Below are 25,840 nucleotides of genomic sequence, written 5' to 3' on the forward strand. Positions count from 1 at the left end.
AGTCTCTCAAAAAGTCAGAATGAGCACAGAACACAATTTTTCTTACCCTTAAACCTCAAAATGATAGCTTTAATTAATTTCATTAATGGTAGCAATTGCTCATTTCCTATTCATCTTAAATTGGTTACATATCCCAAAATTGTAATATAGAATTTTCCACTCCCAGGTCACCTTTTTACCCCAGACAATTCAGCTTTATCATATACCTATAAATACATTGTTCTTGTGGGCTTTTTTTCCTTAGCCTGTCTTCCTGCCATCAGGAGGTCAGAATGGCCTTAACCGATATTACCTTATCTGTCCTACCTACCATATCCAAAACAAATTCTCTCAGGGACTTCTTTTCCTATCCTTCCCTTTGATATCTTAGAATTCATTTCAGTGCACTTCAAGTCATTAGTAAAACCGTAGCCAAGTGTTCCCTTCCTATTTCAGCTCTTATGGCAAGGAATTGGCTAGGCAATAACCAGAAGAGAACCAAAAACTACTAAAGAGGAATAGTTTTAGTGGTGAGTCAGTGATTGAAGATCAAACAGGGACAGGGAATCCAAAGTTAAAAATCCTCAGTAATTGGAATGAAGGAAATGAATCTCTTTAGGTGAGTCAGCATTAAGTTAGCAGACAGAATGCATTTATTAAGCAGATATTTTGAAATAGTCACTGGGGATACAAAGACAAAGAAGCCATGTGAAACTTGCATTCTTTCAGAGGAGATATGTACACATATAAATGCATGATATATGCAGAAAAATTTAAAACCAGATCTGTGATTTCATCAGTATAGGGAGTCTGCAGTGAGTAACTTCTTACCAATGGAGATTGATAACTTCTTTCTAATTTATAGTCTTTTTATGGCAGTGGGCCACTGGAAGCTTGAGTGATTTGTCCAAGGTCACACAAGCTTATTTGCATCAGATGTTGAACTCAATCTGAGATCTTTTTGTTTTGAGTAGAAAATACATATATACACACACAGAGAGAGTTAACAAAGAAATTTCTGAGAGGATCATGAATGAAATACCTTCTCTAGGAAACAGGTTATACTGAGGGGCATATTTACATATTTTCTGTTTCATTAGAATATACATTTCTTGAGGGCAGAAACAGTCTCCTTGTAAAATAAATACTGAATAAATGCTTTCTGATTAACTGATTATTTAATATTTTATGTTTTATTAGGGGGAAGTCTCTTTGTCCTCCTATCACTCTCACAGAGATTCTGGAGAGGGAAATACAGACACGACCACCACCACCAATTCCTCATCATAAGCAACAAACAGATAAGTAAGAATTCTTTTTTACTTTTGCTACTAGAAGTAGAGAATTATCCAAAGCCCTCTAAAGGTATACCTCAGATTTTAATTTTGAATATACTCTTCTATTTTCTTTGCCACTTTGCCTGCAGCAGAAATTACTCTTGTCATAGAACCACAGAATATTAATGCTTCAAAACACTTTGAATATGTTTTGACCTCATTTGTATAGATAAGGAAACAGCCTCACAGAAGTAAAGAGGAAAAGCAAGCCAACATCAGAGCTGGGATTAGAACCCAGATCTACCATATTATAATGCTTATATATTTGAAATATTTCAAAGAGACATTCAAACTTTATCTTCATTCTTTTTTTTTTTTTAATCCTCATTCTCTTTGAGAGGACTACTCAATACACTAAAATTCTAACTAGTAAATGTTGGAGCAACACATCCTCCTCCATTGTTCTTTAGGTAACCCAGAACTATAGTTCCCTCAGAGATTGGTCTTGTGATTTGAAGCTATGTAGCATTACTGGAACAGTATTGATGTTAAAAAAAAAAAAAAAGATGGATCTTTGTTTAGTGGAGAAGTTGCATAATTTCCAAAAATAATGCAGATCACTTTCTTGTTTCTGTTCCTTTCTGGGCTAAGTTCATTGCACTATCTGCAGTCTCTGTCCAACTGATGTATCAATTTCATGGGCTTTCAATCCAGTTACTTCTTATAGACTTAGTTTTTCCTGTTGAGTTTTAGAACAGATTCTTAAATAATTATCCTTTGTCCCAGAAACTAATACAATCAGGCTAGTGTCTTTCTGCAAACAAGAGCATACTTGCTTGTGGTGCTTTCCCCTCTTAGAATTCTGTATATATTTCTTTGGAATTTCTGTAAACTTCCTTGGTGGACCTCATCATCTATAGGAAAACTTATTTCCATTTGGACTCAGTACTGGAAATCATACATAATTAGAGTAAGCATATTTACTTTCCTCTCTTTGATCCCTTGCTTAAGTGAGTCATCAAAGTCACCTCTTTTAAAGGAATCTTAAATGATTTTATCATATATTCTAGGTACTTTGTTAGAGCTCTTAAGGTACATTTTCCTGATTTTCCAAATTATTGTCAACAAACCATAAGTACAATGGGAATTGATAATTTCTATATCTTCCAAAGAGTGGTGTGCCTGTGGTAAAGATTATTCTTTGCAAAAGCCTCTGTGTCATTTCTTCAACAAGATGCCCTAAATATATATATAGATTTTTTTTTTTATTTTTTTTTTAGGTTTTGCAAGGCAAATGGGGTTAAGTGGATTGCCCAAGGCCACACAGCTAGGTAATTATTAAGTGTCTGAGACTGGATTTGAACCCAGGTACTCCTGACTCCAGGGCCGGTGCTTTATCCCCTGCCCCACCTAGCCGCCCCATATGTATAGATTCTTATAAAGATTTTGTAGAGATAGGGAAATGAGAGTACAATTATTTATAATTTCTCAGTCCTCCTTTTTCCCCAGTAACAATATCTAATTTTGAAGGGATATTCTCCCCTCTTTCAAGAATTGAGGGGGCGGATCGGTGGCACAGTGGATAGAGCACCGGCCCTGGAGTCAGGATTACCTGAGTTCAAATCTGACCTTAGACAATAATTGCCTTGCTGTGTGGCCTTGGGCAAGCCACTTAACCCCATTTGCCTTGCAAAAAAAAAACCTAAAAAAAAAAAGAATTGGGAATTGATCCCCCAAAGGCCTTAAATTGTGATACCCCCTAATGGTATATGTAATATAGTCTAGTTTTTCTCATCCTTTCTTTAGTAGTTTCTACTTCATCTTGTTGGAAAACAGGGACTAAGATGTTAGCTTTCATATTTATGGTTCTTCCTTATAATTTGTTATAGACATCTTGATAGTCTTTTCCATTTTTCATGTTATTTTTATTCTTAATGATTTCAAGTTTTATAACTTTTTTATTAATTTTTATTAAAGATATTATTTGAGTTTTACAATTTCCCCCCCCAATATTACTTCCCCCCCCCATGGAAAGCAATCTGTCAGTCTTTACTTTGTTTCCATGTTGTACCTTAATCCAAATTGGGTGTGATGAGAGAGAATTCATATCCTTATAGAAGAAACAAGAATTCTAAGAGGTAACAAGATCAGACAATAAGATACCTGTTTTTTTCTAAATTAAAGGGAATAGTCCTTGAACTTTGTTCAAACTCCACAGCTCCTTAACTGGATACAGATGGCACTCTCCTTTGCAGACAGCCCAAAATTGTTCCCTATTGTTGCACTGATGGAATGAACAAGTCCTTCAAGGTTGATCATCACTCCCATGTTGCTGTTAGGGTATATATACAGTGTTTTTCTGGTTCTGCTCATCTCACTCAGCATCAGTTCATGCAAATCCCTCCAGGTTTCCCTGAAATCCCGTCCTTCCTGGTTTCTAATAGAACAATAGTATTCCATGACATACATATATCATAGTTTGCTAAGCCATTCCTCAATTGAAGGACATTTACTTGATTTCCAATTCTTTGCCACCGCAAACAGGCCTGCTATAAATATTTTTGTACAAGTAATGTTTTTACTCTTTTTCTTCATCTCTTCAGGATATACACCCAATAGTGGTATTGCTGGGTCAAAGGGTATGCACATTTTTGTTGCTCTTTGGGTGTAGTTCCAAATAGCTCTCCAGGAAGGTTGGATGAGTTCACAGCTCCACTAACAGTGTAATAGTGTCCCAGATTTCCCACATCCTTCCAACAATGATCATTATCCTTTCTGGTCATATTGGCCAATTGGAGAGGTGTGAGGTGGTCAAGTTTTATAACTTAATTGGCTCCCTCAATAAGCCTTCTACAGAATATTTTTCCTTCTTCTGTTTTTTATTGTTTTATGAAGTATTACTGCTTATAATCTTCTACCTCTTCTGTAAAATTTTACAAATTAATTTATATTTTGAACTGATGTCTTTTAGCTACCATATCATTTCCAAAATAACAAGTGATTCTCAGCTAAGATTATAGTTTTTTTTTGAATCTCGTGGTTGGCAATTGATATATATTAGTTAAATTTCCTTAGGAAATAATGTTAATGTTGATTAAGGCCTGTTTGGTTTTTTAAAATCAGTTACTCATATTTAATTGTCTCATTTTAAGTCGATCAGGTGTAAGTTGCATCATTTTATGCTGTATTTTATTTTTCTTATAATTTCAGATGATTCTGATATTTTTTATAATAAGTCTTAATGAATTGCATTCAGAAATGCCTCCCAAATAGGCTTTTTCTATCATTATATTAATTAGTTTCATTTTTTTGATATTACTTAGATACTTGCTATGTATAGCACCTCCTAACACTTTTTGGTAAAGAATTTTCAGACTTCTGTATGATCTACAAATTTGTAGGGTTTATATTTTCCAAGATTGTTTTGCCTTTCCTTATGCTTGCTTTTGTAATTAAGATCCTCAGTAGTTAGGCAGCTGGTAGCTCAGTAGAAGGACATTGGACTTGGAATCATTAAGAATTCAACTGAGGTCTCAGGCACTTAATAGCCTTGTAGCCTGGGCAAGACATTTAACCTTCATTTGCCTCATTTTCTTCATCTGCAAAATGAGGATAATAGCATCTACCTCCCAGGACTGTTGTGTGGATAAAATGATATAGCTATTTATCAAGTGCTTTGCATATTTTAAAGCATTATATAAATGCTATCTGATGTTATTATTGTTGTTACAGTATATGTTGTTATAATGAAAGACCTTATTTCTTGACTTTCTCTTCGACTTTATTCTTTGCAATTGATGTTAGCATAAAAGTGATTGTTATTTTCATGGTAGATGGTTTTTGGAAAGTGTTTTATCATGAACTCTACAATATGAGGTAACCAAGGATCTCACTAAATGATACTACTTGTTAGCCTTGGATCTGTATAAAACTAATTCTGTCAACTCCTTTGTCTTTCCATAGAAAGTGGTGCCAGCCTTCCTTCAATTTAGCTGTAATTCTTTTGTTTAAACATTTTTTAAAAACCCTACTTGTGGGGCGGCTAGGTGGTGTAGTGGATAAAGCACCAGCCCTGGAGTCAGGAGTACCTGGGTTCAAATCCGCTCTCAGACACTTAATGATTACCTAGCTGTGTGGCCTTAGGCAAGCCACTTAACCCCGTTTGCCTTGCAAAAACTTAAAAAAAAGCCCTACTTGTTAGTCAAAATTTTGGAGATATGTTCATTATTTTTTCATTTAAAAAAATAAAATGTAAAACAATTACCGTGTTTTCTTTAAAGGTCAATCATTTGATATATTGGAGAAATTTTTTATTAATTCATTATTTAATGCATATTGTTCACAGGAACATTGTTTTATATCCTTCATTTACATTGAATTTAATTTTTAATAATTTTTAAATAAAGAAATACATAAAATTGTTGTGGAAGAGGGAACATGGCACATGTAATAGATTGAATTGTTGGATTTGGAGTCAAAAGATCTTGATTTGAATCTGGTTGGCTCTTTAATAGCCCTATGTTTATTTTTTTTCTCTTATGACTTTAGGTAAGTAAATAGTCTTAGAAACCTAATTTCCTGATAGATACAAAATACTATATGCCCTTGCCTATTTGGCAATGTGGATATAATTAAATGAGATAATGGGTTTGAAAGAAGTTTGTTAATATACTAATATTGTTACTATTAATGCATTATCCATATAGTATGGCTGTAAACTAATGAGGCTAGGTACACAAATTCTTTAATTTTAGTCAGTCTGTGTACATATTCAATAATATAATGGTTCTGATATATTGAAGCCATTTTACACAGTTTGACAAATGGTAAATTAACTTCCAGAAAATATAGAACTCTTCCAAAACATTATTTTCCCCTAAAACTTGATTTTCATTATATAATTGTTTTTATTTCAGGAATCCTAGTAGCAGTGGATTGCAGAAAGTTACAAAGGAACCAGTGATTGACTACTTTGACGTTCAGGATTGAGGAAAATAATGTGCCAATTAGAAGTCCAGAAGTCTGATTTATATGTAATGAAAAGACTGATTCATTTACCAACTGCTATAATCATCATACAAATTTTAACTTACATAATCAGTGTTTAGCACACTGTTTTGTACTGCTAAGTCCAGAGCATGAGTGTGCTCAGAAATTCGTTGACCATTATTCCTGCCTGTGCAGAGAGTTTCAATGTAATTCAAACTCTGCTTGTATATTTACTGAGTACCTTACTATCTTCCCCTTATTCCCCCCCCCCTTTTAGCAACTTGTACTTTAGTACTTGCAACTTAGTACTTGCTGTACAGTTACAATCCTAATTGGAAAGGGGAAGGGAAAGTGTTGGTTTGGATTTTTTTTTTAAAGAAACTAGAACTGCTGTTTGATTTTATTATCTGTTGCATTATTGTAATTTTAATGGAATTGGAATATGTTAACTATTTGTGATGAAAATGAGATTTACAGTTTTCATGGAACATTGACTTTACAAATTGCATTCAGCATGAGTTTTCTTTATGCTTTTTCATCTGGAAGTAATTATCATCACTATAGTTTATGCATCTAGCTCAATAAGTTATCCATTTCTAGCAACCTTTAGGAAAAAAAATCAGGTAAGTTCTCTAGTTTACAAAGTAAGACATTATTTTTCTTTATCTGATATCAGATGTGCTTTGAGGTAGGGGTGGATTCTTCATCTAAAACATCATTAAATTTACTGAAGAATTTGGCAAACTTGCAGCTGATGCATCTGACATGTTTGATGATTACATAAATCTTGGTCAAGAAAGCATCATATTTCTAGAATTTATTTTTCTATGATCTACATAGTATCTAATTATGCCATCTAATTCAATTCAACCACAAATATTTATTAAATGCTTGTATACAAGTCATTATGTTATACCTAAGGGCACTGAGACAAACAAAACAGGCCACACTAAAGAAACTTACATTTTATGGAGAAAGACAAGTACTACCTGAGAATCCCACAGTTGGAGTGGGAACTATATGGTAAAGTTTCCCCCAGTTCAAGCCTCCCAGAAAATACAAGTTAGTTGGGTACCAAAGGAAAAATACTATGAGCAGTTTCGGGGTATGACTTATTTTCATTGTTGATTAACATCAGGCAGTTCTGTTTAGTTGTTTACAATAAGAAATAATCATCAGATTTCTTTAGGCCATCCTCCATGCCTAAATCCTGAGAGTCCTGCATTGAACCTGTGAGAAAGATTCTTTCCTATTTAGGCTTATGCTTCAATTGCAGATTCTATAGCTTCATCTTCATCTCTTTCAAGGTGTCTTTGGTTCTGATCCCTTGAGTTTGCTCCTGTTAGGAGCCCAGGTTCTTGTTATAACTACATTGTCTTCCTTTCCTAAGCTCAAGTATTGAGCCTTTTTTTTAGTAATAGGAGGACAAGGAACCAGTGGAAGCAAAGAGACTGAAAAAGGGAAACATGATGGAAGAAGGGGCTACATTTCAAGGGAGAAAATAAAGATGAGGAACTTCTGAACTGTGGAGGCAGAGAGTTGTAGGAACTCACAACTAAATCCTGCAATTTCATAGGATAAATAACATGACATATATGGGATGAGGACAATAGGCAAGTCTTCTAAAACTTCATTATCAGAGACAACTCTTTTTTTTTTGTTTTGTTTTTTGCAAGGCAATGGGACTAAGTGACTTGCCAAGCCCTTAAAGCTAGGCAATTATTAAGTGTCCAAGGTCAAATTTGAACTCAAGTCTTCCTGACTCTAGGGCAATGCTCTATCCACCACACCATCTACCTGCCCCATCAGTTCTTTATAGACAGGTTGCTGACCTGCGTTGTTGAGTTTGCACATAATACATCAATGAAATTACAGGTATGAAGCTTTTCTCCACCCCCTAGCCCTCCACAATAGAGTAATTTGGTAGCAGTGAGGAGAGATGCCTCAGGTTATGCACTTGGTTTGGTCAGGAGACCCAAGTTCAAATCATGGTTCTGTCATCTATGCAACCTTTTTTTGTTGTTCATTCATGTTTGATTCTTTGTGAGCCATTCAGCATTTTCTTGGCAAAAATATTGGAATGGTTTGCTATTCCCTTCTCCAGCTCATTTTATGGATGAGGGAAAAGAGAACAGCAGGACTTGCCCAATGTCACACAGCTAATAAGTGTCTGAGGCCACATTTGAACTTAGGTCTTCCACTCTATCCATTGCACCACTTAGGTGCCTCTGCTTTAGGCCTAGTTTCCTCATTTCTCAAGTGAGTGGGCTGAATAGTATAATCTCTAAAGTCTATTCCAGTTATTAATCTATTACCAATTAGAACTACTGAGAAAGACTAAATAGATATGAAGGAAATGAAATCCACCGAAGGAGAATTGGGAATCCTGGTCACTTGGAGACCCAAGCATTATAGTGGTAGCCTATGATGAACCCAGAAATATATGAAGATATTTCCAGTCCCTGCAGAAAGTATGAAAAAGAAGTATAACAGTCCTGGTTTAGGCTCTTTCTCCCTAGGTTCACTGTGACTGTAGCACTTGTTGGCTGACTAGAGAACCCATCCTAGTCATCCCCTTTCATTCCTTTCTCGGGGTCATGTAGTAAGATACCTTCTTTTGTATTGCCCCCTGTTGCTTCTGACCAGATTTTTTTTTTTACCCTGATCCACTGAAAGTCTTACAGCTTCGCATAGAATATTTATCTAAGAAAACCAGGCTATTCTGGGGTGCAGCAGTTTCTAGATGAAGGGTGAACAGATGTGATAGGATTAGGAAATTCTGCCTGTAAAACCAGTCTAGGGGAGCCAAAACTTGAAGGCAAGAGAAGAAATAATCCCAAACTACTATTGGTAGGGAAGAGGAAGAAACTTCTTCATGGGATAAGCAGCAGAGAGGTAAGAAGTTAACCAAAGAATTCTGGTTCTGGGATCACTGTTCTTTCTACACATTTCCCTATTATGATAGATGCTTTCAAATTTTAAAGCGATTATTTAGGTTGCAGGTTTATATAAGCTGCCAGACTTCATGCTTTGCTTTAAGGGAAATCTCAAAGGTTACTGGTTGCTGACATCTAGTTAATGCTACCACCCACATTTGGAGAACCAAGAGCTAGATATATAGAGTAGGAAGTACAAGGGAAGGAGGTCTTGTGGAGAGTGTTGCTGTCACTGCAGGGGTAATAGCAGTGAGGTTCTGGAACCTCTTCCCAAGCTTATGCCTTAGAGTCTAAAATCAGACTTTAGTAAGATTAAGATATTATACCAATAGTGGCTGCACTAAATATAGCCAAACAAATAGACAAAATTCTTTTTTTTTTTTTTTGTTAGACAATGAAAAGTCAGCCATGGGAGACATCACCAAAGGGTTTCCCTTAATTTTACAGGAAAGTTAAATGACTTGTCCTGGTCAAATAGCCAGTAAGTCTTTTTTTTTTTAAGGTTTTTGCAAGGCAAATGGGGTTAAGTGGCTTGCCCAAGGCCACACAGCTAGGTAATTATTAAGTGTCTGAGGTCAAATTTGAACTCAGGTACTCCTGACTCCAGGGCCGGTGCTTTATCCACTTTGCCACAGAGCTGCCCCTACCAGTAAGTCTCTTAAGGCAGAATTTGACCTCAAGTCTTTTGGACTCTAAGCAAGTGCTCAAGCCACTGAGCTGCCTACCTGCTTCAAAAATAAAACATAAGATGCAGGATTTGACTTCAACCTCCAAGTCCAACATCCTTTCCACTGTACTACCCAGTTGCTTCAAAAAGCTAAAGATTATTAAATCCTCTACCTAATCCAGGGAATACATAACTCCATAATTTCTAAATCTTAGTTACCCCTGAATTAACCAGGGTTACTGAGCCAATAAGTTGCTTGCCCAAGATCATTTCCCTCTGATGTCTCAAAGGCTGTATTTGAAACTAATTATTCCATAACTTTCTTTTTCCATCATATCCCACTGCTTCTCAAGAAGATAGCAACTTGGTTTAGTATCTGTTTAAGTCCATAGACTTTGTTAATTTGGAGAGTGATTAGTGAATGCTTCAAGGGAGGTGCCATAGCTTAACTATATAGTTATTACTGTAAACATGTTAACTGTATCTGATCATCTACTTATTAAAAACCACTTTTCCTTGACATATGCACTTTCTATGTTCTTCCTTCTTGCCTCAAATCTTATTGTTCCCCAATACTTGGGTGTTCCAGACTGGCTCTTTTCCCTACATTCCCTTGGTGAGTTGATTCTCATAGTTTCAAACATTGCCTCTGTAGGAAATAATTTACATCTGACTGAAATCTGATCCCATATATCTTCTTTCCTGAAGGAAATATTCATGTTTTATCAATTACTTTTTTAAAATGCCTCAAACTGTATTTATCATTTTCCTGTGGAAAATTAATTTTTCCTATTTCTATCAATTAGCACCAGCATTATCCCAGTCACTCAAAGTTCAGTGCTTCAGTATAACAAACTTTTGCTTTCTATAACCTAGACTCAGATACCAAGTCCCATCATTTCTCTGAAATATATCACATCCAGGCTTTGACCATTTCTGCTGTTCATCCAGACCTTTATTATTTAAAACTAATTTCTCTCTTTGCTTCTTGACCTTTTCCCATTCTGTTAATCTTAGTGTAGTCTAGTTTCAGCCTCAAGTCACCATCTTACTTGAAAATCTGCATTGGGCCAGGTATGTTGCTGTATATCTCCAGTTCCTGTTGCTGAGGAGAGCTAAAACTGATGAGTTTGGGAATCCTGAACTATGAGAGAGAGAGGTAAAACTAGTCAAATATTCTCACTAATCATGAAAGAAGAGGACCACCCCAGCTGCCTAAGAAGGGGCAGACTAGCCCGGGTAGGAAAAGTGGAGCAGGCTAAAACTTCCTTTCTAATCAGGATTGGTGTTGGATCAATAAGGGACCCTTGCTTTCACTTGTAGCCTGAGTGAGATGAGGAGACTTAAACAAAAAATGCAGCAGCTCTCTGATCTTAGTTTATAAAGTCAAAGCTCAAGGCTAGAATTCAAAATTACCCTAGGGTCCATAACCAACCTTTCCAGTTTTATCTCCCATTATGTAAGACATAGTTTTCCAGGCTTTGGTTCCTGTTCCCACTTGTATTAACCATCTCTTTAAATCTTACCCTTTGAAGTCTAGGTCATATTCTGTTAGTCCTTTCTTGGACCACTTCAGCTCCCAAAGCTCTACCCATTCTTTACTTTTCCATAAATGGGCACTGTTCAAATCCAGACTAATATATTTCTTTGCTTGGTCACTTGGACAAATCACAACCTCTGATTACCTCAGTTTCCTCAACTATAAAATGAGGGTGATAGCACAGTGCTGTGCATATAGTAGGGATTAAATCAAGAACTTAGAATTTTAGACCCTATAGTAGATCTGAAATATAGTTATAGCTTCAATTATGTGTGAAGTTGGACTATTCTTTAAATACTCGCACATATTTAATATCTATGTGCAAGGTACAGAGAGTGAAAGAACACAAAATTGGAATCCTTGCTATCCAGGAGCTTTCATGGGAGAGGGGGAGAGGATTCAAAACAGAAAAGTACAATATTGTTTGAATTCCTAATAGATTAGTAGGAAATCAGCCAAAAGTTGGAGGAGTTGACTTCTGAGTTAAGCACTGAAGAAAACACAGATTGTATTAAAGATTGAGGCAGGGAGAGTGCATTCTAGGAATAGAGGTAGCCTGGGCCAGGCCTAGAATACTGAGTTCCAGGAATTAGCTGGCATGAAATAAGTCTGGAAAGGAACCAAAATGTGAAGGATTTTAAAGGAGAGGCTGTATTTTATCCCACAGCAGAGGTTCCTAACCTTTTTTTGATGTCATGGAACCCTATGGCAGCTTGGTAAAGTCTTCTAACCTCCTTGAATATTCTCAAGTGTATAAAATGCATAGGATTATCAAGGAAACCAATTCTATTGAAATGGTTTCAAAACACTTTTCAAAGGGCAGCTCTGTGGCACAGTGGATAGAATGCTGGCCCTGAAGTCAGCAGTACTTGAGTTCAAATCCAGCCTCAGACACTTAATAATGATAGCTGTTGCCTTGCAAAAACCTAAAAAAAAATACTTTTTAGAAAATTCAAGGAGTCTCTTTTTAGATGCATAAAATACAGATTACAAAAGGAAACCAATTATAATGTAGTTAAAAGTCTAAGGAATATCAATGTTTTAAATGCACAAACTATACAAAATTACAAAGGAAACCAATTATATTGAAGTAGTTATAAAAATGCCATAAGAAAATAAGTTCAAGGGGTGGCTAGGTGGCACAGTGAATAAAGCACCGGCCTTGGAGTCAGGAGTACCTGGGTTCAAATCCGGTCTCAGACACTTAATAATCACCTAGCTGTGTGGCCTTGGGCAAGCCACTTAACCCCATTGCCTTGCAAAAATATAAAAAAAAAACCAAAACAAAAAAAGGAAAACAAGTTCAAGCACTCCAAATATTTTTATAAAGCACAAAATAAAAAATTACAAAGGAAATAAATTCTATTGAAATATAAAGTGAGCCACGCCGGACCTGGAGTCTAGGAAAGCCGCAGTTCAAATCCGGCCTCCCACTTCACGGGCCTGGCCACGGCTCTTGCGCTCTGTGGGGCCTCCATGCTCCGTGAGACGGAGGAGAAACCACGTCCCTGCCGATCCCAGGAAGGGCCGCAGGGGAGCTGAGGACTGAAGCAAACGAGCAATGGCTAGGAAACAGTTACGTTCAAGGACGCTCACTATTTTAGAAAATTAAATATTAAAACAAACTAATTTTATTGCATTATAGTGTTGGAAAGATTGAAACATGTAAAAAAAAATTTTCCAGTTAAAAAAAAAGATTAAACAAACCAAAACAACCCCACCATAGATTAAGAACCCTGGTTACTGTCTCGGGTTGTTTTTGTTTCTGAGGAAGCCACAGTACGGAGGACTGCAGATCGGGGGCCCCGGCTGCCATGCCCCCTGGCAGGGGCCCCCAAAAGCCCCGCCACTAAAGTCTCTACCGTGGCCAGAGCCAGGGTTGCCTCTCATTGGCTCCGCCGTCACGCTCCTCCCCCGCCGTCAGCTGGTTTGTCGGCTGGGGGCGGAGGTGGCTTCTGGGAGTTGTAGTCTCGGGGATGCGGCGGGGCGGGGCGGGTGCCCACCCTCACGCGCGCTGCCAGCCTCCTCGCTTCTCGGCCTCTCCCCTCCAGTCAGCGGTCAGCTGTAAGACCCTAAGTTTCGAAACTCTTGGTTTGTTGCCTAAGCTTCTGTTTAAGTTAAAACTTCTTGCTTAATTTTCGCTCCTAAATTTGTTTCCTAAGAGTCTGTTCATTTCCAATAAACCATGTGATAGAAAAACCTCCCCGAGGACTTGTATCCAATGAGAACACGCCGCACCATCTGCAGACATCCAACCTGCAGATGCTTGGAACGCCCCTACTGAACCGTAGATAAGGACTCCTGCCTTTACTCCGGTTTCCAGGATCCTAGCCCAGTCCTAGGACAGAACCCTAGTTCAATAAACCCTTGCTATTGCATCTCCATCATGTCGAGGTCTCTGTTCAGAGACTGGGGAATTCTCAGACCTTAACATTTGGGGGCTCTTCTGGGATCCCCAGTGTCTCTGACCAGAGGTCGCAAGACTTACTTGGAAGGGACCGCATGGCTCTGTACCCTAGCCGGCTTAGGACGTAGGTGGACGCACTGTGGGTCACCGGCTGGGTGTGGTGGAAGACATTCCCCAACCCTTCTGAAGGTCAGTATGGGAATGATATAAGGGAACAAGATTAACCTAGTTTTCCTTTAGGGCCTGGCAAGCAATACTTAGTCCCGCTGAAAGGGACGGATGCTGACTGGCTATCACCTTTGCTTCTTTTGCTTTGCTTCTGCTTTGCTTATGGCTCTTAATCATTTAATCAAAATTCCAGCTGAGATGGGACAGACCCAGACCACTCCTCTGAGCCTCCTCCTAGACCACTTTAAGGAGGTCAAGCGGAGGGCCCATGATCTGTCTGTTGATGTCAAGAAAGGAAATTTCATCACCTTCTGCAATTCAGAATGGCCAACATTTGGGATGGGGTGGCCCCGGGATGGGACTTTCAGGATGGATATATCCTGGAAGTAAAAACGTTAGTCTTTGTGGAAGGACCGCATGGGCACCCCAACCAAGTCTCTTACATCCTTGTCTGGCATGACTTAGTCCAGAACCCACCTCCATGGCTAAAGAATATTGTTTCTACCTTGCCAGAGCCCAAGAAAAAGATATTAATAGCAAAAAGAAAGGCAGGTTCAAACGCTCCACCCGTGCTACCTGAATCGGACCCAGTCTTAACCCAGCTAGACTTGGACTGGGAGCCTACTCCCCCTCCTCCACCTCCACTTCTTCCCCCACCATATAACCCAGGTCTGGCACCCCCTTCCCCAAGAGCCCCACCACCGTCAGCCCAACCTGAGGACCCAGCGTACAGGACTAGACAGAGAGTCATGAGGACCCCAGAGCCATAGGTGGTGCAAACCCTGCCATTATGACCCATAGCCCCCCCCCCCCCCGACCAGATGGGGAACAGGTGTTACAATACTGGCCTTTTTCTACTAGTGACCTATACAATTGGAAGTCCCAGTGCCCAATTTTCTGAGAATCTGAAAGCCCTTATAAACTTGTTAGACTCAGTTTTATTTACCCATCAGCAGACCTGGGATGACTGTCAATAGCTCCCCTGGGTTCTCTTCACTACGGAGGAGAGGGAAAGAATACAAGGAGAGTCCCAGAAACTCATACTGGGGGATGATGGCAGACCCACCACGAATCCTGGCATCATTGACCAACTCCTTCCACTTGACCACCCTGCATGGGACTACAGTGAGGCTGAAGGTAGGGAGCATCTCCAAGTGTACTGCCAGACTCTGATGGCTGGTCTCCGTGCTGCAGCTCACAAGCTGACCAATTTGGCCAACATAGGAGATGTAAGGCAGGGGTTAAATGAGAGTCCTGCAGCCTTCCTAGAAAGGCTGATGGAAGCTTTTAGGCAATATACTCCAGTTGACCCCTCTGCAGAGGGTGGGGAGGCCACAGTTATCATGGCTTTTGTAAATCAAGCAGTCCCAGACATAAGGAAGAAACTGCAGAAAATAGAAAGATTGGGGGAAAAGTCATTACAAGACTTGATAGAAGTAGCTGAAAGAGTTTTCAATAATAGAGAGACCCCAGAAAAAAGGACACCAGAAAAGGTGATAGCCTGTGGAAACAGTTTTGCAGACATGGCAGCCAAGGAAGCAGTGGAGGAGGGCTTCGACAGTCAGGGGGTTAGTGTCCTCCAGTTGTCCATACCCGCTCCTGGCATGGGGGACCTACCACCCCAACCATCCTATTCGGACTCTGACCTAACTTGGATCCAATTGATAACGGATGCTGGAAAAGACACCCATGGCTGGTATTACACAGCCGGCCACCAACTCTTGCTTCCAGAATCTCTGGGAAAACACCTCCTGAATCAGCTTCGCTGCTCAACTCATCTAGGCAAAAAGAAGATGCTGCAACTCTTAGACACAGCACACTTCAGATTTCGATCCTAGGTGGCACACACCGAGGTGCTTACCAGGACTTGCGAAGCCTGCCAGGTTATGAGGCCAGGAAAGATGACAGGACATCACTTAGGGCATAGAATTAGGGGGCAGCTGCCAGGGAGGAGTTGGGAAATTGACTTCACTGAAGTTAAACCAGGGAAATATGGGTACAAATATCTCCTAGTCCTAGTGGATACATTCTCAGGATGGGTTGAGGCTTTTCCTACAAAGAGAGAAACAGCAGAAGTAGTAGCTAAAAAGATTTTGGAAGAAATAGTTCCGAGATATGGGGTGCCAAAAACCATGGGTTCTGATAACGGGCCTGCCTTTATTAGTAAAATTAGCCAGGGAATCTCCAAGGTAATGGGGACAGATTGGAAACTACATTGTGCTTATAATCCCCAGAGTTCAGGACAAGTAGAAAGAATGAACAGAGTTTTAAAGGAGACTCTAACCAAATTGGCTCTAGAGACTGGCGGAGACTGGGTGACCCTCCTTCCCTTTGCCCTGTTGCGCTCCCGAAATACCTGCATCACCTTGGCTTAACCCCCTTTGAAATAATGTATGGGACCTCTCCTCCTGTCATTCCTTCCTTCCCAACCCACTCCCTCGAAAATGCCCTTCCTGGCTTTCGAACTGCATTGAAAGCCTCACAGCAAGCCCAGAGTGAGATATGGCCAGCTCTTAGGGCTCTATATGATTTCAAAGGACAAGAAAGAACTTCCCCAGTTGAATACTCCCCGGGAAAGTGGGTATGGGTTAAAAGGCATAACTGTAAAACATTAGAACCTAGATGGAAGGGCCCTTACCAAATAATTCTTACAACCCCTACTGCTGTTAAGGTTGACTGAATCCCAACGTGGATACATTACTTGCACCTCTGGACTGCCAGCCCTGAGGAAGGTCGAGAGCAGGAAGCCTGGTGGCAAGCTGCAGCGGATCCAGTCAACCCCTTAAGGACAAAATTAACATGGGTATATGAAACCCAGGAGGGGATGCCTGTTCCTCTACCTAATCGGGATGATGCTCTGGTGGCTGGCAAATGGGGGGAGTAACCCTCATACTCCCCTCAGACTAGTTTGGGAAATATCCAACCTGGAGACCCAAGAAACATATAACCAGACAACCGGAGAAGCCCCGCTATTTACCTGGTGGCCCGATTTGTACTTTAATCTGGAAAAAATAAACCCCTTAGATGATATGGAGGGAGGGGAATGGAGAAGGCAAACACGAAGGGTGTCCATGAGTAGGAATGGGTTTTATGCATGTCCAGGGTTCAGAACAGGACAAGATAGGAAGACCTGTGGGGGTGTTGAATCTCTGTACTGTGCAGCCTGGAGTTGTGTAACTACTAACAATGGGGAGTGGAAGTGGACTACCCAGCCTCTTCTCACTGAAATGTCGTATGTAAGACCATGTACCCGGACTTGGCATTGGCAGGATTGCAATCTTATCAAAATCAAATTCACAGAAAAAGGAAAAACAGGATAAGCGATGGGTCTCGGGACTTACCTGGGGACTCTATCTCTATCAGAAACCCTTGTTTGGAACCCTTAAACTTACAGCAACTCCAATCGTACAAGCTGTGGGTCCCAACTCAGTGATTAAGGAAATGGCCCGACCTGTTAGTGCCACCACCCCAAGAGTACCACCTAGAACTATTTTCCCAAATATCAGAGACACCCAATCCATACTCCTACCTTTAGACACTCTCCCCACAATGACCACCGTCAAGGACACCCCCTTTGGGAAATGATGATTGCTGCCTATGAGGCTCTCAATCGATCAAACCCTGGGGTCATGAATGGATGTTAGTTATACTATGATATTAAACCCCTCTTCTATGAAGCAGTAGGCTTGGTGGCAAACTTCAACACCTCTCTAACCCCTCCCCCTTCCTGTAAATGGGACCAAAAGGGGCCAGGACTCACCCTACAGTCAGTGTCGGAGAGTGGTACATATTTAGGGAAAGTCCCTCCAGAGTACCAAACCCTGTGCAACTCTACCCATTCTCTGGAGTGACTTAATCCTACCAAATGAATCTCCACAGGCCTTAATGGGTGGTGGATTTGCTCTATCACAGGATTTATCCCGTGTGTTAATCTCCAGGTATTAATGAACCTAACTCCGGAGTATTGTATCCAGGTACTTCCCTAAGGTCTATTACCATGAGGAAGAGGTCATGTACAACTCCTGGGCAAGGGAGGAAGGGAGAAAGCCCCATTCTAGAATCAGAAGGGAGCCCCTCATCACCCTAACCAGAGCGACTCTATTTGGATTAGGACTAGTAGGAGCAGGTACAGGGATTTCCTCTCTCACCCTCCATCAGAAAGGATTCGAACTCTCAGAGCCGCAGTGGATAAGGATATTAGCAGAGTAGAGGAATCAATCTCACACCTGGAAAAGTCCCCCACCTCTCTTTCGGAAGTAGTCCTGCAGAACAGGAGAGGCTTAGACTTGATCTTCCTACAGCAGGGGGGAATTGCACGCTGCTCTGGGAGAAGAGTGCTGCTTTTACGCTGACCATACTGGCATAGTTAGAGAATCCATGGCCAAAGTAAGAGAGGGATTAGCTAAACGAAAGAGAAATTTGAAGCATGGTTCAACCAATCCCTGTGGCTCACCTCTTTAATCTCTACTCTGATTGGTCCACTGATATTGCTTTTACTCCTTTTCACCTTTGGGCCCTGCATATTAAACCAATTACTTGCTTTCATTGGGACAGGTTCAACACTATCCAACTAATGGTGCTCAGGCAGTCTTACAACGGTCTCCCTGGGGGTTCTGTGCATCCCTTTGAGGAGCATGAGTGCTCCTGGGATGAACAAGAAGAGGAGGGAATGTGAGACCCCAAGTTTTGAAGTTTCGAAACCCTTGGTTTGTTGCCTAAGCTTCTGTTTAAGTTAAAACTTCTTACTTAATTTTCGCTCCTAAATTTCTATTTCCTAAGAGTCTGTTCATTTCCCATAAACCATATGATAGAAAAACCTCCCCGAGGACTTGTATCCAATGAGAACACGCACCATCTTAAGACATCCAACCAGCAGATGCTTGGAAATCCTCTACTGAACCATATATAAGGTCTCTCCTCGCTTTATTCAGGTTTCCAGGATCCTAGCCCTGTCCTAGGACAGAACCCTAGTTCGAGCTAGTTCAATAAACCCTTGCTATTGCATCTCCATCGTGTCGAGTGTCTCTGTTCAGAGATGGGGGAATTCTCAGACCCTAACACAGTGAGTCTGGAAAAACTACAACTCCCAGCAGGCTGCTGGGCATCGCATTTTGAAGTCCAGGCTCGGGCGTTTGGGGAGGTTCCTCCTGCATCTTCCCACCTCGAGTCCCCAGCGGGCAGCAGAGTCGGGGGCACGAGCCATGGAGGAGAAGGTGCTGCCTTCTTTGGGCAATACCAAACCGCACCTGGAGAAGCTGACCCTCGGGATCACCCGCATCTTGGGTATGGAGAGGAGGGGGAGGGGAGGGGGCCCGGGGAGACGCCCCTGGCTGTCACGTGACGGTGTCCCTGACTGAAGGCTGAGGAGGCCTGTCCAGGAGGGTCGCCCCAGAGGTCAGAGGTCACATGGGGGCTCCGCCCCAGAAAACCCAGGCAGTGGCTCTGGGCAGGACAAGAGCCAACTCTGACTGGTCACTCCGGGCCAACAGAGTCCTTCCTCCCCTGCGCCCTCGGTGCCAGGAGCACTGCCAGGCTGACCCCGCGGGGGCAGAGCTTAAGAGTGTTAACAGTTACAATAACCAGCTTCTTTGTCCGGTGCTTACTGTGGTCAGCTATTATTACTAGTAAACGGGCATTTGTGTCAGAGCCTCTATACAACTCACCACATACCGGGGCCTAAATGAAGTACTCTGCAATTATTGTTATTGATAATTATCATTAATAATTTAATTAATTTAATAATCAATGATAATAATAATAATAAATAACCTTTTGTCTTTTTTCATAGAATTTTATTTTTATTTTTATTTATCCCCCCAAATTACATATCGGGAAAATTTTACCATTCATTTGTATGAGATTTTCAAAGAGCTTTCCATTTGACCAATTGAGGTTTTGAGAGAATTAATTTCTTTTTGCATTTGCTCATTTGAGGATCTGAGAGAATTATTTTCATTTTGCAAGGTATTAATTGTCTCCCCCAAATTTTCCAGTTGATTTTTAAACTTCCTTATTTCTTCAAGGAAGTCTTTCTGTGCTGGAGACCAGATTGTATTCTCCTCAGAGGTTCCAGGTCTCTCTGGGTTGGGGTCTTTCCCTTCCACGAATTTTTCTATGGATCCACCTTTCCGCTGACCCTTCTTCATTATGCTAACACCTTGAGTTGGGTGGGGCTGGTTCACCTAGGCTTGGGATCTCTAAAGGCTTTACTGGGTGCAGTTTCTCTGGCTGGCCAGTAGGAGGTGCTGGTTGCCCTCTCTGGGGTGTCTGTGACCTTGGTTGTGAGGCCTTCTCCCTTTGCTTGAGGGAGGGAATTGGAGCTATTGAATTCTTTTGCCTTCACTCAATGGTGGGCTTTACCCTGGCCTGAGGTGTTTCCTCAGCTGGGCTGGTTCTTTTGCTCACACACCTGGGCCTGGGGCAGAAGTAGTTTGCCTTTGGAGGCGTGGGCTCAGAGTTTCTCAGACCTGAGGAACCCAGGGATGGTGTCCACAGCTGTCCTGCACCAGACCTCTCCCCGTGGCCCCTTCCCCAAGCTCCAGGGGGACAGCACCAACACCAGCGCCTCTGCTTCCCCACGGACCCAAGCCCCCTTTGTCCAGCCCCACCACTGATCCAGCAGGTCTGGCTCTCGGGCCCTCAGACTCCCGGTTCCAATTCAGCTGTTGGTCTGGCTGATCTTCCCTGGGAGCTCAGACTCACCTGCTGCTTTCCTCTCCTGGCTTTTCTTTCTGGGTTTCCTGGTTCGGATTTCTTTTAAGAGGTTTGTTTCATGTGATAGATGGGGAAGAGATCAGGAGACTTTAGAACTGTGCTTGTCCTCTCTCTGCCATCTTGGCCCCGCCTCCTGTATGAGATTTTGAGTTCCAAATTTTTCTCCTTCCTTCCTCCCTCTCCTCTCCTCTTCTGGCAAGTTTGATATCACATATTTCCATATTAGTCCTAGTTGTAGAAGAAGAAATAGGTCAAAAGAAAAAATAGCCATGAGAAAGAATTAAAGAATTTTTTAAAAATAGGCTTCAATTTTCATTCAGTTCCTTGGGTCTTTATCTGGATGAGTATAGCATTTTCCTTCAGGAGTCCTTTGTATTTGCTTATCTCAGATCTTTTTGTTGCTTCAAAGAACTCAGTCTTTCATAGTTGAAGCAACACTGTGTTGCTGATACTGTGAACATTGTTTTCTTGGTTCTACTCATTTTACTTTTCATACAAATCTTTCCAGGTTTTTCTGAAATCTGTTGTGTTATTATCACACAAAGTATTCCATCACATTTATATACCACAGCTTGTTCAGCCATTCCCCAGTTAATGGACATCCTCTCAATTTCCAATATTTTACCACCATGCAAAGGGCTTCTATGACTATACTCATACATGTAGCTATTTTCCTCCTTTTTACGATCTCTTTGGTATATAGACTTGGTATATAATACTGCTGGATGAAAGGTTAAGCACAGTTTGATTGCCCTTAAGGCATAGTTACAAATTGGATCCAGAATGATTGAAACAGTTCACAACCACCAGTTGTGCATTAGTGTCTTAATTTTCCCACATCCTCTCCAGCATTGATCATTTTCCTTTTTTTGTCTTGTTAGTCAATCTGATAGGTGTGAGGTGGTATCTCAGGGTTGTTTTAATTTGCATTTATCTAATCAAAAGTGATTTGGGGGCCAGCTAGGTGGCATAGTGGATAGAGCACTGGCCCTGGAGTCAGGAGTGCCTGAGTTCAAATCCGGCCTCAGACACTTAATAATTACCTAGCTGTGTGGCCTTGGACGAGCCACTTAACCCCATTGCCTTGCCCCCCCACAAAAAAAAATCCAAAAAAAAAAAAAAAAAAGTGATTTGGAGCACTTATGCATATGCCTATAGATAGCTTTGATTTCTTCATCTGTAAAATGCCTGTTTATAACTGTTGACCATTGATCAATTAGGGGATGGCTTATATTCTTATAAATTTGCCTCAGTTCTCCATATATTTGAGAAATGAGACCTTTATTAGAGACTCTTGCTGTAAAAATTGTTTTCCAGCTTTCCTTCTAGTCTTGGGTGCATTGGTAATAGCTAACATTTATGTAGTGTATAGTATGCTTCAGGTACTGTGCTATGCACAATATAATTATCTCATTTGATTCTTACAACAGCCCTGGGAGGTAGGTGTTATCATCTCAATTTTATAGATGAAGAAACTGAAGCAAGTAGTATTTTTTTATTTGTTGTTTTTTAAAGTGACTTACTCAGAAACCAAAGCTAATATGTGTCTAAGACCAAGTATGAACTTGAGTCTTCCTGAATCCAGGCTCAATGCTCTATCTACTTCATCTCCTAGTTCCATGTTGAGTGGATAGGTGTCAGTGCAAACATTGCATGTGTCTGTAAGTGTTCCCACATAATATACACATTCACATCTCTATATGTGTGTTTGTATATGTATATGTATAATATATGTATATACATAGAGATTTATTTGCATTGTTCTAAAAGTCATAGTGCTATTTAAAGCTATAATCTTTGAAATCATAGGGGTGGTACAAGTGGATATAAATAATATATCTTTATTACATATATATATGCATTTACAGTGTCCTAAAAGTCTTAGTGCATTTTATGTTGGGATATCTTATAAATATATATGTTTGTATGACTATGACTATAAATATATACCTTATACATAATTATGTATATATACATGCATTTTGTGTTATACACATACATGCAAGTATACATACACACACATATACAGACCATATGTTTTTTAGGTTTTTGCAAGGCAAATGGGGTTAAGTGGCTTGCCCAAGGCCACACAGCCAGGTGTCTGAGACCAGATTTGAACCCAGCTACTCCTGACTCCAGGGCCGGTGCTTTATCCATTGAACCACCTAGCTGCCCCAGACCATATGTTTTTAAACCAGACCTGTAATTTTTATAGGTTGTAGGGAGCTCCCAGGAACACCCTCTTATCAATCATATCTACAGCTTCTCTACTACTTAGCATCTTGTTGAGACAGTTGTCTGAGGCACTGAGGTGCAAGCAGCCAATAGATGTTGGAGGTGGGAACCTAGACTTGAATCCAGGTCTTCCTGATTGGGAGACTGATTCCCTATCCATTGCCTTCCTGTATTATATATTTAATTATGCTCTAAATGTTCTAAGAACTTTTTTAGATTCCTGACCTTGTAGATTATGAGGTTTTTCTGTTTTTTTTTAATAACTGATCTTTCTTTGGCCCATTGAAATATTTCCAAAGAGCCTTTACATAAATTATCTTAATTAATCCTCATAATCCTCATAATAATACTGTGAGACCAGTGCTACACATTGGTTTTTCAGATGAAGAAACAGTCCAAGGGGTGTGAAGTGACTTACCCAGGGTCACCCAGCTAAAGATCATCTGAGTCACCATTCAATCCATCTTCCCTAATTCTAGGTTCTGTTGACTATACTGTGCTGCATTTTAGCTTTGTATATCTTCTAGGATAATAGACTATCTTTTCCTGTGGAAAAAATACCTGATGATATTAATTCAGTAAGATTTAAAAAATTAGTGTATTAATGATACTTTTGGTTCATTAAGTGATGTAATTACAATAGTATCTACCTACATTTGAAATAAAGTAATATATACATGTCCAGTCACATGTAGTAGGCACTTAAATATGATTATTAAGCAGAACCAACTATGCAAGAGATACTTTATTCAGTATAAGTTATACTTCCTTATTTATTATGTTGATATATATTGATATATAATTATCATGTTGCTATATATTTAATGCAACAAAAGTTAGGGGTCCTCAGGCAAAGGTTGGGATCTACTCAGCTACACTAGAAGAGCCTCCAAGCTGTTACTATCTTTGATTTCCTCTTTCTTTCCCTCCACTTCCATTTTCTTTTCTTTTTTTTTTATTAAGTGTCTGAGGGCAAATTTGAACTCAGGTCCTCCTGACCTTAGGATCAGTGCTCTATCCACTGCATCATCTAGCTGCCTCTCACTTCCCTCTTCATAATACTTAGTACAGGTCTCTGCAGACAGTGAGAAGAAAAACTCAGTATTGTTCATCATCTTACAAAGTGTATAAATGTTTGGAGGCTGAGCATGCCTTCATCTTGACTATTTCAAATGACACCCTGATACCTGGCCAACGTATAGTTGATCAGTCTAAATTAGGCTGCCTAGCATGAAGTTCTTCTGTAGTCATAAGTAGCTCCAATAACTGTAAAACATATAGCAGCCTGTACAAAAAGAGATGTTATTAATTATCTTAGTGTGGGACTTGTGGCCCTCCAGTAGCTCCCATACTATCCTGGGGCACTAGTGATTCAACCAGCCAGATCTATTGTTTTCAAATCAATTAACAAAACATTTGTTAAGTGCCTTCAGTGAACCAAGCATTGGACTCTGCTTGGGTTTACAAATGTCTTCTGTAAACTTATAATTATACTCTAATATGTTGGAGTTCCTAACCTGGGGTTTATGAACTTTTAAAAAAATATATGGTTTGAAAACTATTTTCAGCATAGTTGGTTTTCATTTAATCCTATGTATTTTATTTCTTTAAAAATATATTCTTCATCATACTGCTCAAATGGTCCGTGAAACATACAAAAAGAATCCCTGTTCTAGGGAAATCCCTGTTCATAAATAATTAGTTAAAGGACATATATACACCAAAAACATTACACAGTTGGACTTCCAGGCCAGAGGATGAGAAAAGGAGAGTGATGCTTAAGCTGAGCCTAGAAGGGATCTAGGGGTTCAGTAGGCAAAGTTAAAGAGAGAGAGAGAGAGCATTTCAGTTGTGCAAATAACTGCTTCAGGTTGGCGGGAGGTGGAATATGGAGAGCAATATGGAGGCCACTTGGACTGGACCATAAAGTTTAAGAAAGAGGTAATATGTAATCAAACTGAATAGAATTAGATAGGAGCTGGGAAGGGATTAGCCTGGTCTACAGGAGCTGGAAGGTTTTTTTTTATGTCTATGAGTGTTTATGAAAGTTGGAAGTGGTTGCCATAAAGGGAGTTTGGTCTAGTCTTTGACTAGAAATCACATATATTTTGTTTGGAACTGTAGAGCAAGGAGCAACAGTGATGCTGTCTTGATATGGTACCAAAAACAATAATAATAAAAAATTATCAGGGTGGCTAGGTGGCACAGTGGATTAGAGCACTGGCCTTGGAGTCAGGAGTACCTGAGTTCAAACCGGCCTCAGACACTTAATAATTACCTAGCTGTGTGGCCTTGGGCAAGTCACTTGACCCCATTGCCTTGCAAAAACTAAAAAAAAAAAAAAAAAAAAAATTATCAGCTCCAGGACATTTAACAAAATAAGTTGTCAGCACTGACTGCTAAGCTTATCTGGTGTATTTGTGGGATGACTAGATGAATCAAAGATCATTTGGGGATCTTCTAGGAATAGAGGGTTTCAAATGAGGTTTTAACTACTCTTCAGTCCACATGGGGGCAGCTCTGCTCCAGGATGAGTTCCATGGTTGAGGAGACTGACTTCCCCTGACTGAGGAACAGCGTCTCTGAAAATTAAAAAGTTATTATTCCTGTGGTAAGGGGCAGGAGGTGACATGGTATTTGGCAAAGTACTGCCACTTTCTAGGCCTTGGTATCCCACCACCTGAAGTCATAGCTGGGCTACCCTAGTTTAGGGACATTAGTTTGCATTGAATGATGGCTGACTGTTAGGGTATCAGACACTGGAGAATGCTTCTATTAAGCTGAGTCTCCTCTGCAGTTGAATGGGTGAGATTACTACCCCAAAGGACAACCAGGTACTTAGCTGCTATAATCTGTCCAAGGCTACACAGAGGGGAAATATCAGGTCCTGAGAATTGGAATCCAACACCTGAGGAAATGAGTTGGAGA

The 25,840-nt window shown here is 40.3% G+C and overlaps 2 protein-coding genes and 1 pseudogene across 8 annotated transcripts in view; all 3 read left to right on the top strand.

Moving 5' to 3' along the window:
- NFX1 (nuclear transcription factor, X-box binding 1) overlaps positions 1-12,237 on the top strand; it is a 95,158-nt gene extending 82,921 nt beyond the window's left edge. For 2 of the 4 annotated variants that reach the window (XM_074203162.1, XM_074203160.1), the window contains 2 exons: positions 1,180-1,284; positions 6,173-12,235. In XM_074203162.1, the coding sequence (XP_074059263.1) occupies positions 1,180-1,284; positions 6,173-6,245 (178 nt within the window). In that variant the 3' untranslated portion in view covers positions 6,246-12,235. Of the gene's footprint in view, positions 1-1,179; positions 1,285-6,172 lie in introns of all 4 variants that reach the window. The other 2 variants (XM_074203163.1, XM_074203161.1) reach the window with 2 other exon arrangements.
- A 1,127-nt stretch (positions 12,238-13,364) lies between these two features.
- Positions 13,365-16,847, top strand: LOC141498894 (uncharacterized; annotated as a pseudogene).
- Positions 16,848-19,099: 2,252 nt separating this feature from the next.
- Positions 19,100-25,840, top strand: part of LOC141502971 (tubulin polyglutamylase complex subunit 2-like) — a 50,182-nt gene continuing 43,441 nt past the window's right edge. For all 4 annotated transcript variants that reach the window (XM_074208014.1, XM_074208013.1, XM_074208012.1 and 1 more), the window contains exon 1: positions 19,100-19,246. In XM_074208014.1, coding sequence (XP_074064115.1) covers positions 19,165-19,246 — 82 coding nt within the window. In that variant the 5' untranslated portion in view covers positions 19,100-19,164. The remainder of the gene's footprint in view (positions 19,247-25,840) is intronic.

This window comes from Macrotis lagotis, chromosome X, assembly GCF_037893015.1.
Source record: "Macrotis lagotis isolate mMagLag1 chromosome X, bilby.v1.9.chrom.fasta, whole genome shotgun sequence".
Taxonomy (NCBI): Eukaryota; Metazoa; Chordata; class Mammalia; order Peramelemorphia; family Peramelidae; genus Macrotis; species Macrotis lagotis.